The sequence below is a fragment of the Bactrocera dorsalis genome, chromosome 2 (assembly GCF_023373825.1).
Source record: "Bactrocera dorsalis isolate Fly_Bdor chromosome 2, ASM2337382v1, whole genome shotgun sequence".
In the NCBI taxonomy this organism is placed as follows: Eukaryota; Metazoa; Arthropoda; class Insecta; order Diptera; family Tephritidae; genus Bactrocera; species Bactrocera dorsalis.
Window position 1 is genome coordinate 60,801,647 of NC_064304.1, and position 20,822 is coordinate 60,822,468.

The 20,822-nt window shown below is 37.8% G+C and overlaps 1 protein-coding gene and 1 long non-coding RNA gene across 19 annotated transcripts in view; one reads left to right on the top strand and one right to left on the bottom strand.

Moving 5' to 3' along the window:
- LOC105233177 (zinc finger BED domain-containing protein 4) overlaps positions 1-5,359 on the bottom strand; it is a 454,786-nt gene extending 449,427 nt beyond the window's left edge. For 2 of the 18 annotated variants that reach the window (XM_049449873.1, XM_049449872.1), the window contains exons 1-2: positions 5,074-5,335; positions 4,832-4,946 (exon numbers count right to left, since the gene is read on the bottom strand). Coding sequence is in view for 2 of the 18 variants with exons in the window: in XM_049449877.1 (XP_049305834.1) it covers positions 4,620-4,680 (61 nt within the window). In the remaining 16 variants the exon portion in view is untranslated. Of the gene's footprint in view, positions 1-4,619; positions 4,792-4,831 lie in introns of those variants that run through there. The other 16 variants (XR_007421869.1, XM_049449889.1, XM_049449881.1 and 13 more) reach the window with 12 other exon arrangements.
- The window catches only part of LOC125776830 (uncharacterized), a 45,247-nt gene that overhangs the window by 12,894 nt on the left and 11,531 nt on the right, over positions 1-20,822 (top strand). The window lies entirely within an intron of this gene.

Below are 20,822 nucleotides of genomic sequence, written 5' to 3' on the forward strand. Positions count from 1 at the left end.
GGACAAGGAAGCAAAAGAAATGGGTCTGGCAGTGAACGAGGGCAAGGCGAAATATCCCCAGTCATCAAACAAACAGTCGTCGCACTCGCGACTTGGCACTCACGTCACTGTTGACAGTCATAACTTTGAAGTAGTAGATAATTTCGTCTATCGTGGAACTAGCGTAAACACCACCAACAATGTCAGCTTAGAAATCCAACGCAGGATAACTCTTGCCAACAGGTGCTACTTCGGACTGAGTAGGCAATTGAGAACCAAAGTCCTCTGTCGACGAACAAAAACCAAACTCTATAAGTCACTCATAATTCCCGTCCTGCTATATGGTGCAGAGGCCTGGACGATGTCAACAACAGATGAGTCGACGTTGAGAGTTTTCGAGAGAAAAGTTCTGCGAAAGATTTATGGTCCTTTGCGCGTTGGCCACGGCGAATATCGCATTCGATGGAACGATGAGTTGTACGAGATATACGACGACATTGACATAGTTCAGCGAATTAAAAGACAGCGGCTACGCTGGCTAGGTCATGTTGTCCGGATGGACAAAAACACTCCAGCTCTGAAAGTATTCGACGCAGTACCCGCCGCGGGAAGCAGAGGAAGAGGAAGACCTCCACTCCGTGGCCTCGCTTGGAATATCCAATTGGCGCCACGTTGCGAAAAGAAGAAACGACTGGCGTGCGCTTGTTAACTCGGCTATAATCGCATAAGCGGTGTCTACGCCAATTAAGAAGAAGAAGAAGCTTTTACAGAAGCGTCTCTTTAATTAAGCATCATAAGAACTCAGTACTCTTCTGTCCTGATCTTACGACGATGTTATTATGGAAAAATGCTTTTAAGTATTCAAGACAGTAGGGCTGTTGTTCTTAAAGAGGCGAATTAAAATTGCCCAGACTTTAGGCCAATTGAGATTTACTGAGCCATTATTGAAGCAAACTTCTAAATGCTCAACAAACTAACAAATTGAAGGCAATTTAAAAATAAATGACGGAACGTAACCAAGTAAAACTAAAAACTGCAAACCTTTAAAACCGAAAATGCGATTATTCACCTATAGCAAAGCAATTTGACTCTGTTAATTTAAATTCGTATGTATATGTACACCTTTATGTAAACCATAACTTATGCACAAAGTCTGTCGCAAAAGAAACAGAACTTTTTAAATATAACTGTTTCTGGTGGCGCCACCTATTGGTTGGTATATGAAATAAAAAGTTTGGTCTCTTGTTGACATTAAGACAATTAGATAACTACAATCACTGTTATCGATCAAAAAGTGACAGCAGCTTTTGGTCATCGGTCGTAAAATGCATTTTGAATAAAGAGCAAATATTAAATTTTGTTTTAAGCTTGGGAAAACCTTTACTGAAACATTTCAAATGTTGAAAAAAGCAGGACAGGGTCCTGGCGCCTGTTGCACGATAATGCGCCGTGTCATCGGTCGACGCTTGTCACTGATTTTTTGACAATAAACTCCATTTTAACCATTAATCACTCACCCTACTCACCTGACCTTGCACCCTGTGATTTTTACCTAATTGGAAAACTTTATTTGCCCATGAAAGGACACTGGTTTCAGGACATTTCAGCTCTCCAAAAGGCGACGACCGATATTCTCAAGAGCATTCCGAAAAATGGCAGATTGACCGGGCTAAACGCTGTATCGAAGCACAAATAAACTACTTTGAATAAAAAATATAACTTTTGAAAAATATTATTTTTGTGTTGTTCTTTTTTTAACAGTCCTGTTTCTTTTGCGACAGACCTTGTTTTGAATCTGAATAATAAATATACGTTTTATGACGTTATTTGTCATTTTGGTCTTACACATCGTACTTTGTTATCATCTTTCTTAATAGAATTTTAAACTGGTGCTAAAAGTGGACAAAATCGATTCAGCGTTTCAAAAGAGCCCAGATAGCTAATATAATGTTTTTATTCTACCACAGCTCACTTTATTTCACTAAAATATTGTGCAAATAATCAGATATTTTCCCTTCGCAATCCTGACTTTTAAAAACTCCAAAGTATATTTAGTACTTGAATGTGTATATATTTCAATAAATTCACAAAAGAGTGGTATGCTCGCGGATCCTGAAATCTGAAATCTGTTTTAAAAGCATATTGTTTATTTTCAAAAGTTAACTCTGAATAATATCAAATTCTGCAATGATTCAATATTACTTAATATACAAAATATATACTTTGAGAACCAGTGCCTTTATAAGCAATGGGTGCTAGATATGACGTATTGAATAATTTTATCCATATCATATTTTCCCAGACGGCAAATTCACTATATCTAGTAAATCACACCGTGCTCAGCGTTATGTACAGCGAACAGGTGGCCGACTACTCGTATTACGACCATAAACTATCAAAACCGCACGAAAAGTTGCCAAAACGACACTTAGCACTCATTTCATCCCTATTGGAAAATTTAAACAGCGTATTGTAAACAAAAACAGGAGAACTGTTGCTGAACGCGAGTATATTTTACTTTACCCTCGCTTACCTCTCCTGCAAAACTACAAATCGCCGGAAGAAACACAGGATTGAAGACGAACCAACACATGTAGATGTAATTACTTTTTAAATGGAATTTAACCTTAAGATTATATTCTTTATTTATGAAAACTGTTGACCAAAAAACTTTAGTAATTTTTGGGCATCGGCCCACGATACAGATACAAGCAAAAGATATATAGATGAACGCTTAGATTTTTACATAGTACGCTACAAGTAAAAATAACACATGTTGTGTTATGTATAAAAAATACTCACATATTATACAAGAGACTAAAATTTTAAAATAAGCTCAATTATCTTCCCATTAGCATGATTAGAAAAATCAATAATAAAAACTCAACCCATTTTCAAAGATGACATTGCACGAAACTCTTTAATTTGGGGGAGAGATGACAAAACTCTCATTTTTTATAACATTTGTTAATGATGCCAATCGCAAAAATAATAGGGTATTTTAAAAATAACTTTTGGGCATTTTGCATTTCAATTTTATTTTTACATGCTTGGATTCGGAGTAGACCAATACCACATTATTACTGAGTCAGTACGTATGTAGATAAACAATTACAATTTTTCAATAATCATTTAACATAATAAAATACAGTGTTCTCATAATGGGACGCGTTGCAGTGTTTCTGTTCGGATATGAAAGCTGTCCATATATAGAGACGCAGCATAAACTTGTGTTTAAAATTTACTCTTAAAACCACAAAAATTAAAATTTCATGTTACATATTTTACAAAATTTTAATAATAAATATCCACGAAACGATTTACCAAAATGATAAATAAGTCAACTCTTTTCAGAATAGGTGGCCAAAAATTTGAACAGACGACAACAACTTAAATAAAATTCACAAGAAATAAAAATAAATACTTTTACTTAGAACTATATTTCAGAAGGAATTAATGACAATTAGCATGTTAGTTTTTGTTGTGTGAACCAGAGGCGCCAGAGCATTGTTCGACGAAATCGTGAATGGATTGCAATCAATTATTAAAATATTAAAATTATACTAAGTCATCCTTAATCGATTTTAACTATTTTAGCCAATACCACATACTAATTAAATGCTATGTGGGCTTCATTAAGGTACTTCAAATACCATCACCAATCTATATGGAGTAAAGTTAAACGAATGTTATAATAAAAAAATATTTTATTAGTTATATAGGCGCGAGATCAAGTTTTCACCCATTTATTCTAAGCACAAATAAGAAACACGCTTTCTCATTTACATTGAGATAACATTTACATTGAAATATATTTGCCGATATGCGCGGTATAAAGTTACCCAAAAACTCGAAAATCTTTATATTAGGTATATGGGGCTAAGAGCAGTGTTCAACTGATTCAGCCTATTTTTTACATTCGGGCATACTAATATCAGAAAGGGATTATTTTCGAATTACAATTACATACCACTCACATTGACCGATCTTTTCGTTAAAAAGTCAATTATAGGCACTGAGATCCACATATCCGGTAGCCAGAGGCTTAAACAGTTTTAGTTCGACTTGGAAAGTTTTCGTCATAAAATGGTATTCTTCGTGCACAGTTTTGACGAGTTATATTAATTTTTGCCCTAATTTTATACTGAAATGTGAAAGCAAGAGATGGAATTTCAAATTGTTTTATATGTGAATGCTATATTGCCGAATTTGGTTGAAATCGGTCGAGCAGGTCACAAGATATGTGATTTCCCCTAAAAGTGGGCGGTGCCACGCCCATCGTTAAATTTTTACACGTATTTCGTGCGGGGTAGTAGCTCAATTATGAAATGTGTCCGGTTATGGTGGGTGCGCGGTTATATTGCCTGTCCGTTTTGGGGAATTTCAAAATAAAAAAACACTGTAACAAAGAAACATAAGAACTCATAATGAGATAAATTGGTTAACTTTTTAATTAAAAAATATTTTTATATATTTATGGTATAGCAAAGAATAGCAAAAAAGGCCTTAGTTGCTCGAAATTTAATATTATTTGTACCGTTCTTTGAAATTTCGGTTCGCATTGCCTTTGTCAATTACTTTTAGTTGGTTTATTTCTGGCAGGCTGCTTTTTTGATATCAGCTGTTCATAATTCACTGACCTTCATCGCAACCAATTAAGGAAAATGAGAGAGTTTCGTATTCGTCATTGTCTATTATCATCCCTTTAGAGTATAAACTTAAAGCAGCCGCATATTGATGAATTCAAACCTTTTTGATTAGTGTTATTTCGCTATATTAAATCTGTATTTGTTCTGGTACTCGGTTTATTATCTAAATAAATAAATAATTTAAAATTTTAACTTCGCCTCACCTTTATTTATATTTTTCGTACATTGTCTTTAATAAAATAAACGCTGTTTAAAGGAAGTTAAAAGCAGAACATCACAAATTTTTACAATGCAAATTCTGCACTATTCCATTATTCACTACGAAATATAATTACAATATGAACTTAGTATTATATAGTTATTTAAACATAAGCAAAAACTATAAATCAGGTCTATGCTCGACTCTTAAAAACACGTATTTGATAAAGTGTTATGTATTACGTACTCATATATCACGGATCAAAGAGAGGTTTAGTACGAAGTGGTCTTTTGTATGAAATTTTGTTTAAATATTTTTTAACATTGTACACACAAGTATTCACATAACTAAATATATTTGTATGTATATATACATACATATACGCATAGCTTTGTACAAATATTAACACGAGCAATAGTTGCGCTTTGACAATCCTATGTAAGTCAACTGAACATGCCTGAACATAAATGATTACATGCCTGCTGTACATACATACATTTGTATGTGTATTTCTTATCAAGTTGAATTAATAAATGGATTATTATCTTTTGCATAGTGATGTTATTCAATTGCACACACGATTAATTTGAATTATTGTACTTAGGCTGTGTACCAAACGGTGGAAACTTTTCAGTTATTACCAGTCCATTAGCTAGGTAAAATTTTGACAGCCATAAGTTCAAATAAAGTCACTAAAACGAATTTATAGCATGCAATTTATAAAATACGTAATTATTTCGCAGTTATTAATTTATTTTGGTTTTAATTCCGATATTGGGAATCAAAATATATTTTTTTATTATGTTAAAAATGAAAATTGTATTTGTTGAGTGAAGTACAAAAACGCGAAAGATAGTAATTCTAAAACAATATCTTTTTTAAATCTTACCTAAATGCTTGTTATTAAAAGTTTACTTTTTCTAAAAAATTTTTTAAGTTATAAATAATTTTTTTTTTAATATATTTTTTAATCCGGTATGCGAGAGTATTAATGGCCGCTATGTCCGCGGTTTTTTGAAGGTGGTCTAACGAAACTTCGGCGCACATCCTAATTGCGATGAACCTACGAGAATGCAAAACGGAACACACAGCTCTTCCAATCGTTCGCGATAAAGACTCGAGCCTATCCGCGGCGCGATTGATGAATACGTCGAGTTTTTAGCCCTACAAACTAAGGAAACTGAATGGACACTCCTATCGAAGGTTTTCGGAGCTGACTAAGATCACATCTTCGAAAAGAATATTTTTCAACAAAGATCGTAAAAGGGACTCTTGTGACCGCTGGGCGTTGTATGAGGCAGGACTAGTTAGGTACATGTCCAAGTTAAAGAGAACCAAGAGACCCGCCTGGAAAGCGGGCCGCGGAAGTATTAGGGGTTGTCATTATTCCCCAAGATTGAATCACATTATCGCGAAAACACCCTATTTAACTGGGTTATTTTAGAAGTGCAGATGGTATATAGTGGTGTAAGGAGTTGTTAAAGTTGCTCCTGGATGGTTAAATTAGAACTTATATATAAGGCTTGGATACGGATAGAACCCTCAAAACATTTCTAAGGATATAAGGCACATTAGTCTATGCTCGTATTTGTTGAAAACGTTGGAGAATCTCATGGACTTGTACATTAGGAATAGAATAAAAAGGTGTAAATTGTTAAGGACCCTGCATGCCTACAGCAAGGACATGTTTTTCGATACTGTTTTGCACGATGGCTCGAGGTATCATTTATGTACAAGGAATGTATTATAGACACCTTTCTCGATATTGAGGGTGCCTTATAAAGACTTTTTTGGACGTAGGGGAATGCAATAGTGAATATCGAAAGAATAACAGAGACACTCCGCAGGATGATGTGTTTTACCCCTTGTTCTGATAAGTAGTGTTTTGGCTATACGAAACCGTAGTCAAGCCGATAATTTTTTCCTTGCTCACATATCGACGGAGACATGTGGATGACTCCAAAAAAGGAGCAACAGTATTAGCGCTGTGCTGGCTAACTGTACCCTGAAAGGTAGTCAAAGAGTGTATGTCCTCACTAGAAATTGCATGAAGCTATTTCATCATCAGTCTAGCAAGAGGAGCCTTACCCCTCACATCGGAAGGGGAACGAGTTAAATCTCACTGTTCAATAGCCATTCATGCGGTTCGGCTAAAATTCTTGTCGGACGCCAGTTATATGGAGGAAGTAGAACTGCAAAACAATCGATGGGACTATCGATAGCATTTATAGTTTTATATTGTTTATTTTTACCAATGGGTGGCATGCAGGGATGATAGCCTCAAAATCAGCTTTTCGTAAGTGCAATTAGGTATACATTTCTAATGTTGTGAAATGCTGGCTGCACATACATATGTAATCTAAGTTATTTATATATTCAGACGCAATTCGAAATTCGACGCCACGGCTTTCCAGTATTTTAATAAGATTTAAAAACAAAAAAAACAATTGGATAATCGAGCACTAAATTACTCAACCTGTATTTTAAGGATAAATTTCTTGATACATAAATTACATTTAAATAGATATACAAAAAATGTATCTCTTTATATCTTTTTCTTAATTGGCGTAGACATCGCTTCCGCAATTATAGCCGAGTTAACAACGGCGCGCCAGGTCTTTCTCCACTTGGTCCTTCCAACGGAGTAAAGGTCTTCCTCTTCCTCTTCCTCGTCAGGAATCTCGTACAGCTCATCGTTCCATCGAATGCGATATTCGCCGTGGCCAACGCGGAAAGGACCACAAATCTTTCGCAGAACTTTTCTCTCGAAAACTCGCAACGTCGACTCATCCGTTGATGACATCGTCCAAGCCTCTGCACCATATAGCAGGAGGGGAACTATGAGTGACTTATAGAGTTTGGCTTTTGTTCGTCGAGAGAGGACTTTACTTTTCAATTGTCTACTCAGCCCGAAGTAGCACCTGTTGGCAAGAGTAATCCTACGTTGGATTTCTGGGCTGACATTGTTGGTGGTGTTAATACTGGTTCCTAAATAGACGAAATTATCTACAACTTCAAAGTTATGACTGTCAACAGTGACGTGAGAGCCAAGTCACGAGTGCGACGACTGTTTGTTTGATAACAGGAGATATTTCGTCTTGCCCTCGTTCACTGCCGGACCCATTTGCTTTGCTTCCTTGTCCAGTCTGGAGAAAACAGAACTAACGGCGCGGGTGTTGATGCCGATGATATCAATATCATCGGCATACGCCAGCAGCTGTACTCTCTTATTGAAGATGGTTTCTTCTCTACTTAGTTCTGCAACTCGAGCTATTTTCTCCAGAAGCATGTTGAAAAAGACGCACGATAGGGAATCGCCTTGTCTGAAACCTCGTTTGGTATCGAACGGCTCGGAGAGGTGCTTCCGATTCTGACGGAGCTTTTGGTATTGCTCAACGTCAGCTTACACAGCCGTATTAGTTTTGCGGGGATACCAAATTCGGACATCACGGCGTAAAGGCAACTCCTTTTCGTGCTGTCGAAAGCAGCTTTGAAATCGACGAAGAGGTGGTGTGTGTCGATTCTCCTTTCAAGGGTCTTTTCCAAGTTTGGCGCATGGTAAATATCTAGTCGGTGGTTGATTTGCCAGGTCTACAGCCACACTGATGAGGTCCAATCAGTTTGTTGACGGTGGTCTTTAATCTTTCACACAATACGCTCGATAGAACCTTATATGCGATGTTAAGGAGGCTAATCCCACGGTATTTGGTGCAGATTGTGAGGTCTCCCTTTTTATGGATTGGGCACAGCACACTTAAATTCCAATCGTTGGGCATGCTTTCGTCCGACCATATTTTACAAAGAAGTTGATGCATGCTCCTTATCAGTTCTTCGCCGCCGTGTTTGAATAGCTCGGCCGGCAATCCATCGGCCCCTGCCGCTTTGTTGTTTTTCAGGCGGGCAATTGCTATTCGAACTTCTTCATGATCGGTCAATGGAACGTCTGCTCCATCGTCATCGATTGGGGTATCGGGTTCGCCTTCTCCTGATGCTATGTGTTCACTGCCATTCAGCAGGCTGGAGAAGTGTTCCCTCCATAATTTAAGTATGCTCTGGGCATCGGTGACTAGATCAGCTTTGGGGGTTCTACAAGAGTAAGCTCCGGTCTTGAAACCTTCTGTAAGCCGCCGCATTTTTTCTAAGACTTTTCGAGCATTGCCTCTGTCGGCCAGCTTATCAAGCTCTTTGTACTCACGCGTTTCGGCCTCTATCTTTTTCCGTCTGCAAATGCGTCTCGCTTCCCTCTTCAACTCTCGGTATCTATCCATCGACCAGCTGTTCTTTTACATTTTCCGAAAACCAATGTCTTCGATTCAAACTGTACGTTGTTGACGAGTGCTCTCAGAAAGCAGGAGTGCAAGCCGAGTAGAAAATCGTTCGGCTGACTGTTGTGATTGCAGTTTCTCGACGTCGAACCTTCCTTGTGTTTGTTGGCGTGCGTTGTTTACTGCACAGAGGCGGGTGCGAATCTTGGCTGCAACAAGATAGTGTTCCGAGTCGATGTTAGGACCTCAGAGCGCACGCACATCTAAAACACTGGAGACGTGTCTTCCGTCTATCACAACATGATCGATCTGGTTGGTAGTTTTTCGTTCCGGAGACAGCCAGGTAGCTTGATGAATCTTCTTATGCTGAAATCTAGTACTATAGATAACCATATTTCGGGCCCCGGCGAAGTCGATCAGCCTCAACCCATTTGGGGAAGTTTCCTCGTGGAGGCTGAATTTACCGACCGTAGTGCTGAAGATACCTTCTTTGCCCACCCTTGCGTTAAAGTCGCCAAGCACGATTTTGACATCGTGGCGGGGCATCTCTCATAAGTGCTCTACAAGCACTCATAAAAGGCATCTTTATTCACATCCTCCTTCTCATCCGTCTGGGCGCGGGCGCAAATCAGCGATATTTTGAAGAACCTCGCTTTGATGCGGATTGTGGCTAGACGTTCATTCACCGGAGTGAATGATAGTACTTGGCGACGAAGTCTCTCTCCCATCACGAATTCCACACCAAACTTGCGCTCCTTTATCTGACCACTGTAGTAAATGCCATAGTAATGGTTCGGTTCGTAGGCCTATGGTGTGACCTCCAAGATCGTGCGGCTTAGCACCGCTTGATTATATGTTTTGGGGTTATATGATTCGCTGTCTACGCCGGAAATTCCGAGGCGATTGACGCCTTGAAAGGGAATATTTGGCGCGCTTTGCAGACATACAACCACAAATGCTGCAAAAAGTGATGAAAATTTTCTTCTTGAAAATCATTTTTAAAACATAATGGCAAACCACATCTTTATACTATAACTATGGACATTGATCCAATTCAGGCTGATGTTTTCTTGCTCACAATACAGTCTTTTATGTTTGGTGCCTTATGGGTTCTAAGTATTTTGTATCTGGATTGTGTTAGAGTTCACAAAGAAAGTGGCAAATTGACTGCGTAATGAATTCTTTTCAAAAAGGAGAACAATAGTTAAGGATCTTTACGTTGTTTCATTAAAACGTCTGCTTTAAAACGTTCACAGTATGGCGAAGGTCGAAAAAACGAATTGTATGCAGTGATCTCAATTACATGTCTTATAATAAAAATTAAAAATAACAAGTAAGGAGGGGCTGAGTTCTGGGTGCAAACGAGCATTTTATACTCTTGCAACTTGCAAGAATTAAAGCCAGGGAAATACCTTAAAATTTACGTCAGCCAAAGGATGGAATTCTAAGCAAATTTATAAATCATATATTTTATATAACTGATACACTGACCGACATATTCATCATAAGGTTTGTTAGAAAAACGATAAGTATTATAAGTAAAACATGATAAGGTTTGTTAGAAAAACGATAAGTATTATAAGTAAAACATGGGGTAGTATCGACCCGATTTTATCTATTAACTATTACTCGACTCTACAAAAAAGTTTCATTCTTCGTCCTAAAGTTTATTTTATGATTTTCTGATTAATTATGGACAAAAACAATAAGAAAATACGTTTTTTTCGTATAAAGTTTGCTTTTATAAAAGTTATAGTAATAATTATTATATAACTATACTATCGTTAAAGCGGTTTCCTAAATAAAAATAAAAAAATCTTTTTCATGGCATATATTTTTTCGTCTAATTACGTCCTAAAACATGGAAATTTACTGCTTTAAAGTTATAGTCAAATTTTGTGTTGACCCGTGTTATTATGCCACATACTACAAAAATGTTGCTTGGGTTTCATTAAGGTACCTCACACAAAATCACCAATGATAAGGACCAAAGTCAGCCGGATGTTCGAAAATCCTGGTACTAGTTATATGGTGGATAGGTTTAGTTTTCGTCCAATTGTATATAACGGGTGATTTTTTTGAGGTTAGGGTTTTCATGCATTAGTATTTGACAGATCACGTGGGATTTCAGACTTACTAACGAGCAACGCTTGCAAATCATTGAATTTTATTACCAAAATCAGTGTTCGGTTCGAAATGTGTTTCGCGCTTTACGTCCGATTTATGGTCTACATAATCGACCAAGTGAGCAAACAATTAATGCGATTGTGACCAAGTTTCGCACTCAGTTTACTTTATTGGACATTAAACCAACCACACGAATGCGTACAGTGCGTACAGAAGAGAATATTGCGTCTGTTTCTGAGAGTGTGGCTGAAGACCGTGAAATGTCGATTCGTCGCCGTTCGCAGCAATTGGGTTTGTGTTATTCGACCACATGGAAGATTTTACGCAAAGATCTTGGTGTAAAACCGTATAAAATACAGCTCGTGCAAGAACTGAAGCCGAACGATCTGCCACAACGTCGAATTTTCAGTGAATGGGCCCTAGAAAAGTTGGCAGAAAATCCGCTTTTTTATCGACAAATTTTGTTCAGCGATGAGGCTCATTTCTGGTTGAATGGCTACGTAAATAAGCAAAATTGCCGCATTTGGGGTGAAGAGCAACCAGAAGCCGTTCAAGAACTGCCCATGCATCCCGAAAAATGCACTGTTTGGTGTGGTTTGTACGCTGGTGGAATCATTGGACCGTATTTTTTCAAAGATGCTGTTGGACGCAACGTTACGGTGAATGGCGATCGCTATCGTTCGATGCTAACAAACTTTTTGTTGCCAAAAATGGAAGAACTGAACTTGGTTGACATGTGGTTTCAACAAGATGGCGCTACATGCCACACAGCTCGCGATTCTATGGCCATTTTGAGGGAAAACTTCGGACAACAATTCATCTCAAGAAATGGACCCGTAAGTTGGCCACCAAGATCATGCGATTTAACGCCTTTAGACTATTTTTTGTGGGGCTACGTCAAGTCTAAAGTCTACAGAAATAAGCCAGCAACTATTCCAGCTTTGGAAGACAACATTTCCGAAGAAATTCGGGCTATTCCGGCCGAAATGCTCGAAAAAGTTGCCCAAAATTGGACTTTCCGAATGGACCACCTAAGACGCAGCCGCGGTCAACATTTAAATGAAATTATCTTCAAAAAGTAAATGTCATGAACCAATCTAACGTTTCAAATAAAGAACCGATGAGATTTTGCAAATTTTAGGCACAGAGATACACTGTTATGAGTAAAAGACGTTCTGTAATATTCATTGCTACACATTAAATTTCGTCGAAATCGACTGGTCGGGTTCAGAGATATTTGATTTACCAAAAAGTGGGCAGTGCCACGCCCATCGTGCTATTGTCATACCAGCTCTCATAAAGCCCACTCATACCATCGCGGGAGTAAAATTTAATGTCTCCTGCGTAGTTATAATATATACACATGTTCTCGATTGGATTTAGTCGTTTCATGACTACTTGCAATATTTTTCAAAGAACCAGAAGAAATTTCGGTTAAATTTGCAACTTGCTGATATGAGAGCCTTTCATTTAACCATCGAAACACAGCTTTCTTAATAGAGACAGCAATTTTTTTCATTTTTCTAAAAATCAATTTTCACAATATACAGTAGAATCCGTTTATTATGACTCCGCCTATATTGACCAACTGGTTACTATGACGTAATAACACTACGAAGTTTGGTTTTCGTATAAAATTCTTCATAAAAGAGTCGGATATTATGACTTCCCTTACAGTGACATGTCGCTTATTATGACCCATTTTTAATAAATTATGTCCGGTTAGAATGACTGACATGATTTTTACACCTCCGGCAATGTTCGTTGATTCCCTACGCCGTTCGGCACGTGGCTCGTTTTTGTTTTAAGTCTCAGTGAGTAATGGACGCTTGAAGGTCACGCATTGTTTTTTGTTTGTTACTGTTCAAGATTGAGATATTGTATGGGGTATAATCCCCCATCTAAGTTTGCATACGCTACGCCTATGGGACAAATGTCGCCTGATTGTACCGTTATTTCATCTTATTTTCTGTATGTGCATACATATGTTAGCGACGCTGACTGCTGCCTACTGTACATATGCACACCTCTAGCATATGCTCTATTCCCGGAATCCTAATAGTTTTTGTACATGTGCTTACTGAACAAGCAGACTTATAATTGCCGCTTCTTGCGGATTTCAGTTAATGTCAAAAATAAAGTCGTGGCGATAGGTTTGATTTGGAATCTTATACAGTTACTGTGAAAAAATGTCATCACAACGACGTAAAGCATTTACAATTGAGGAGAAAGGTGCAATAATATGCAGATTAGAAAATGGAGAATCTAACTCATGTCTCGCAAAGGAATTTGGCGTCGGTCATTCGACAATCTCAATGATTTTTAAAAACAAGAACCGCATTAAGCAATCGTTCAATTCAAATGTTTTGAAACCGAAAAGGCTTCGAAAATCACGACAAGAAAATGTTGATCAAGCATTAATTCAGTGGTTTAAAAATATGAGAAACAAAGGAATACCTGTCAGCGGTCCTATGCTACAGGAAAAAGCAAATGGTTTTGCCGCGCGTTTTGGTATTCTCGACTTTAATTGTTCTGCAAGCTGGATCAGTCGTTTTAAAGTTCGACATAACATTGTGGCGGGAAAAATTGTCGGTGAATCTTCGTCTGTTGATCAAAATTCAACAACAAACTGGTTGCTATCTGTGTGGCCGAATTTACGAAGACAATTTTCTGATGATCAGATATTTAATGCTGATGAAACTGGTTTTTTTACAAATTAATGCCGGATAAAACTTTAAAATTTAAAGGTGAAAATTGTAGTGGAGGTAAGTTGTCGAAAGATAGAATAACTGTCATGGTAGCAGCTAATATGAGTGGAACAGAGAAAAAGAAATTGCTCATTATTGGAAAGTCACAAAAACCAAGATGTTTTAGAAGTGTCAAATCATTACCTGTCGATTATGCTAACAATCGCAAAGCTTGGATGACGTCAGAACTTTTTGAAAAATGGCTTCGTGATTGGGATCGTGATTTGGTGAAGAAGAAGAAAAAGATTCTATTGCTGGTTGATAATTGCCCAGCGCATCCAAATGTTACTGATTTAAAGTCTATAACACTTGCTTTTCTTCCGCTGAATACAACAGCAGTACTACAGCCAATGGATCAGGGAATAATACGATCACTCAAAACAAATTTTAGAAGAACCTTGTGCTCAAAATGATTAACTGTCTTGATGCTAATGAACACAACTCTTCTACAAAAATAACGGTGCTAGATGCAATTCTGATGGTTAATGATGCCTGGAATAAAATTTCACAAAGTACCATTCGTAACTGTTTCAAACATGCAGGATTCATTGAAAGCAACGACGGTTTACCTATTCAAATATCAGAACATGAATTCGATGAAGAAGATGACATTCCTTTATCTTTGTGGTCACGAAACCTAAATTCAGATTCTTTTGCAGCACCGGAAATGTGGGAAGATTATGTTGACATCGATAGCGCTCTCCTCACATCCGAAGAACCCACCGATGAAAATATCGTACAGAACATTAGTGCGAGGAAGAACCATTACCTACCGCAGAAGAGGCATTAAAAGCTGCAGAATTATTATCACGATTTGTTCACAGCAATATTGAAAATGATAATTTGACCATAGCTATGTCTTCTATACACAATAGTATTAGAGACTGTTTTTACAATAAAATGAAAAAACAAAAGCAGACAAAAATTACAGATTACTTACAGTAAAAAATACACTTGTATGTGTTATAATGTGCTGATTACTTGCAATTTTGATTTTGATTTAATACGTATGTATATATATTTAATTACTATGTTTCTGTATTAAAATACTTAAGTACATATGTATGTACATATTTACATAAAAAAGTTTTTCATTTCATAATACGCTTTGTATGACGTCCGCTTATTATGACGTGTTTGTCAATTCCTTTCGATGTCATAATAAACGGATTCGACTGTACAAACTTTATAATTCTACTTAGCGCTTATAAAATGAAAAATACTGGTATTTAAAATACTCGAGTATTGAAATTTCGCGAAATTATACCGTTGTATTTCCGCGAAAAAAAGCTCAATATACATATGTGCTTTTCCTAAGGAATAGTTGCAGTCTTCGCAAATGCTGAAAATTAAAAAGTTTCGTTTTTTTGTGTTTTTAAATAAAGTCAGTGCTCACTCGTAACTAGATTGTACTGACTTCAACAGTTGAATATTACGAATATACAAATATGTAATAAAATCGCATTCAAATGCGTTGTTTTCCATTTTAGAAAATTAGAAAAAATTTATTACTCGTAACGGCAAATAAAATTATATAACAGCTGATCGTTAATCGGGCCCATCGTTAGTCGAGTAGCAGGCTGTGTGGAAGACAATAACTGGTTTCTCAATTATTTCAAAATTATTTTGTTGTGCGAAAGAGGAGAAAAAAACAAAAAAATACTACGTTGCCGCACTTTCCTTAATGTTGCTTCAATTATCAACACAGAAATTGAATGTAAGTGGCAATAAAAGGAATATTTCTATATAAAAAAAAACGTAGAGTTAATTTAGTATTTATTTATATTTGTTCAAAGCCGTTCATCTTCGGTTTAATATTTTTATACATCCATGTGTGTAAATATAAAAGTAACAATTCAAGGAGTTGACAGTAGTCCAAAGCTTATTTTAACTGATTACAAGATTGCAGGACTTAAAGTGCACCATGAGTTTCTTTCGCTTTTCCTAATTTACCATTTGGAGAGATGCTCGTTTTCTGAAATTGCTGATACAGCAGGGAAATCAGGACGAACGTCGGCAACTGTTCCAGCAGGAACAAAGACAGCTATATATACCTCGATAACTTTGCCGAATTGTTGTTCGCCAACATATGTATGTATCCGTAGATGATGAAAGTGTTCTCAGTAAATTCTGGGACCTTGGACCACGGAAGGATTTTTTGTCATCTATAAAATCGCCGAATGCACTTAATGATTTCAGAAAGACAAGCGTATCTAAACACTAATGATTATTTTGATGTGAAAAATTGTTTTTCGTGCGAAATTTAAATTAATAATTTAGTTAGTAGTGGAATACGCCCTATACCCTTATACAACACATATTGTCCAGACATTGTTCAATTTTCACACCGGTTTCGGTAACACTCTCTCATACAATCTGGACATTAAAATTGAATGTCTCTGTTGTATTCAGTTATTGATTTATCGCGTTTTTAGTAATTTTTAACAGTATCGTCATGTGGGGATTATCCTCCGATTTCAACCACTTTCACACTGTCGGCAGAAATTCTTATAAACTTTGTACTCAGAAAATTAGGATCTAATAGCGTAAGTGGTTTAGGAGATATGTGCATTAAACTTGTTATAGGGCGAGCCACGCCCACTTTTCAAAAAATTTTTGCTCTCAAGTGCCCTTTGTCTCGGGGATCCTCTGCACCAAGTTACAGCTTTATGTTTAAATTTAGTGCTTAGCAGTGCTGACACATTACATGTTTTCGGTTAATGGCGATTTGTGGGCTTGGGGGTATTCCGATTATGCACATCTACGAACTCGAACTTTTTTTGTACTAAGGAACGCACATACGGAGTTTCATGGCGATATCTCAATTTTTACTCAAGTTACAGCTTGCACGTACGGATGGACGGGCAGACAGACAATAAACCGGATTTCAACTTTTCTCGTCATCCTAATCATTTATATATGTAAGTATGTATTTGTAACCCCATATCTATTTCGATTAGTTTTAGGTGATACGTACAACCGTTAGGTGAACAAAACTACATATAATACAGTGTAGCAACTAGTTGCAAGAGTATAAAAGGAGTTTTCATAGCAGTTCTTTTTCAGAGGTGTTTAATAATAATACCCAACGATTACCCTCCTCCCACCCAACCGACGCGAGGGGCGCTATCCGCGAACGATTGGAATTAGCCGAGTCATAAAAGGCAAGAGAGTTTTAAGCGTTGCAATCTCAAGCTGCTAAAGGAGAAGATTGAAACTGGAATCCAAATGCAAATGACTTAAGACAAAAAGTAAAAATTGTTTTTGAACGGACTAGGGTTCCAAACCACAGATGCGTACTCTAATATAGGTCTCACCAGAGATGTAAAAAGAATTTTTGTGGTAAGCGGATCTCCAAATTCTTTAGACCAACGTTTAACAAAACTAAGAGCGCCTTTAGCTTTAAAAACCCTGGTAGATGCGTGAAGATTAAAATTGAGTTTGGGGTCCATAGTTACCCCCAATCAACGAAACTGCTTAATTGCTCCAACCTAAAGTTTTGTATTGCTTATGAAGTAGGATCTACAGCTCTACGTGAAAAGCACATCGTTTTACATTTTTTAAGGTTCAATGGCATGCCATTTCTATCACACCAAGAAACTAGGTTGTTTAAGTCTGTTTGCAACTGACATCTTTCGCTGTTTGAAGTATACGTTTTAAAAAGTTTTACATTGTCAGCATATAACAAAACTTTTGAAAACTTAATAACTGATGATATGCCAATGATAAATAACAAGAACAGAATTGGACCAATATGGCAACCTTGAGGAACGCCTGAAGGAACACTGATTATGTCAGAAAAAGTATCGTTAAATATGACTTGTTGAATTCTATTACTAAGATAAGAAGCAACCCCTTTTATAAATATGTATTGGTTAAAAGCCAAGAAGATCAAGTTTTTTCAAAAGAATTGAATGGGATACTTTATCAAAAGCTTTACTAAAATCTGTGTATATAACATCTGTATTCTTATTCTCCCTAAAGCCCGTTGATACATGTGATACAAATTCAAGCAAACTGGGCAAATTGGTTATTGTAGATTTCCCTTTAAGAAAACTGTGCTGAGACCAGAATTAGTGGAGAGATCCGGAAGGTTATGTCGTCTGTTATAATTGCTTCAAAAAGTTTAGGTATTTACTAGACTTGTATTTCATAGCTGACGGAAAATTAGTGTTTGGAGTTGACGAAACCATAGAACAATTTTTGATTACGTATAATATTATATTTTACTTTATTTATATAATTATTATAAGATATTTTGTTAAGTTTAGCAAATTGTCGACGCAATTTAGAATATTTTGAATAGTCAGCAACTAAACCAGTTTTTTTTTTAAATTTAAAAGCACGAGATTTTCTATTTTTTAATTTACATAATTCTTTCGAAAACCTTAAATGAAAACTCTTTTTTTGAGCAAAAACACTCTTCGGAACAAATTTTTCAAATAAGTTTAAAATAGTTTCACAAAAGTGGAAACCACTAAATTCAATGTGGCGTTTTGATCGTAAGCATCTGAATTTTTACCACATAACTTCTATTATAAACATAGCTTTGCTTGGAATTAATTAAACGTTGCATACTTTTATGGCCATCTTTTTGGTGAGCTCAAATATTCTAAGCTTCAGTACCACTGAAGAAAGTTACAAACGAAGAAGCAAACTTAGAAGTGAAGCTAATAAAAGCGTATTAAAACTTTTAAAATGCCATAACTAAGCAAAGATTCCAAGCAAACCCAGGTTCTTCTTCACTCCTCTTTCACTGCTTCCCCCCACGGATACTGCGTCGAATACTTTCAGAGCTGGAGTGTTTTCGTCCATCCGGACGACATGACCTAGCAGCGTAGCCGATGTCTTTTAATTCGCTAAACTATGTCGATGTCGTCGTATATCTCATACAGCTGATCGTTCCATCAAATGCGATATTCGCCGTGGCCAATGCGCAAAGGACTATAAATCTTTCGTAGAACTTTTCTCTCGAAAACACGCAACGTCGACTCGTCAGATGTTGTCATGGCATAAAGGCAGCTCCTTTTCGTGCTGTTAAAAGCAGATTTGAAATCGACGAAGAGGTGGTGTGTATGATTTTTCAAATCTAAAGCAACACTGATAAGGTCCAATCAGTTCGTTGACGTTGGGCTTTAACTTTCCCACAATACACTTGATAGAACCTTATATGCGATGTTTAGGAAACTTATCCCACGGTAGTTGGCGCAGATTGTGGGGTGTCCATTTTTTTTTGGATTGGGCAGGGCATACTTAAATTCCAATCGTTGGGCATACTTACGTCCGACCTTATTTTACGAAGAAGCTGATGCATGCTCCTTATCAGTTCTTCGCCGCTGTGTTTTAATAGCTTTGTTGTTCTCCAGACGGGTAGTAATTATTCGAAATTTTTCATGGTCGTCAATGGAATGTCTGCTCTATTGTCATCGATTGGGGAATCTGCCTCCTCCTGGCGTTATGCTTTCACAGCCATTCAGCAGGCTGGAGAAGTGTTCCCTCCATAATTTAAGTATGCTCTGGGCATCGGTGGCTAGATCACCTTGGGGGGTTCTACAAGAGTATGCTCCGGTCTTGAAACCTTCTCTAAGTCGCCGCATTTTTTCGTAGAATTTTCGGGCATTACCCCTGTCGGCCAGCTTATCAAGCTCTTCGTACTCACGCATTTCAGCCTCTTTCTTTTCTGTCTACAAATGTGTCTCGCTTCCCTCTTCAACACCGGTATCTATCCCATCCCGCACGTGTTGTGGTCGATCGTAACGTTGCGAGGTAGGCAGCCTGTTTTCTCTCCGCTGCAAAACGGCACTTCTCGTCGTACCTGCTGTTCTTTTGCACTTTCCGAAAACCAATGGTTTCGGTTGCAGCTGTACGTAAGGAGTTTGAAATGCCGTCCCACAGTTCCCTTATACCGAGTTGTTGACGAGTGCTCTCAGAGAGCAGGAGTGCAAGCCGAGTAGAGAATCGTTCGGCTGTCTGTTGTGATTGCAGCTTCTCGACGTCTAACCTTCCTTGTGTTTTTTGGCGTGCGTTTTTTGCTGCACAAAGGCGGGTGCAAATCTTGCCTGCAACAATATAGTAGCCCTAGTCGATGTTAGGACCTCGGAGCACACGCACATCTAAAACACTGGAGACGTGTCTTCCGTCTATTACAACAAGATCGATCTGATTGGTGGATAACCATATTTCGGGCCCTGGCGAAGTCGATCAGCCTCAACCCATTTGGGGATGCTTCCTCGTGGAGGCTAAATTTACCGACCGGGGCATCTCTCATAAGTGCGCTCCAAGCACTCATAAAAGGCATCTTTGGTCACATCGTCCTCCTCATCCGTCGGGGCGTGGGCGCAAATCAGCGATATGTTGAAGAACCTCGCTTTGATGCGGATTGTGGCTAGACATTCATTCTCCGGAGTGAATGATGGTACTCGGTGAAGGAGTCTCTCTCCCACCACGAATCCAACACCAAAATTGCGCTCCTTTATATGGCCACTGCAGTAAATGTCACAAGGATATACTCGTCTCTGGCCTTGTCCCGTCCATCGCATTTCTTGAACGGCGGTGATGTCGGCCTTTATTTTCACGAGGACATCAACCAGCTGGGCAGCGGCACCTTCCCAATTAAGCGACCGGACATTCCAGGTGCATGCCCTCAATTCGTTGTCCTTATTTCGTTTGCCATGGTCGTCATCAATAGAGGGGTCTCTCATCCGAGGCTGATTGTTGATTTTCATCGAGGGTGTTTTTTTACAGCGCACAACCCTAAGTAGGGGATATTTCGCCTTCTCACTTTAGCTCGCCTTTAAAGGGATGTTCGTAGGCTACCCAGAGGATACTTGCTCAAAGGCCGGAAGTCATGAGCTGC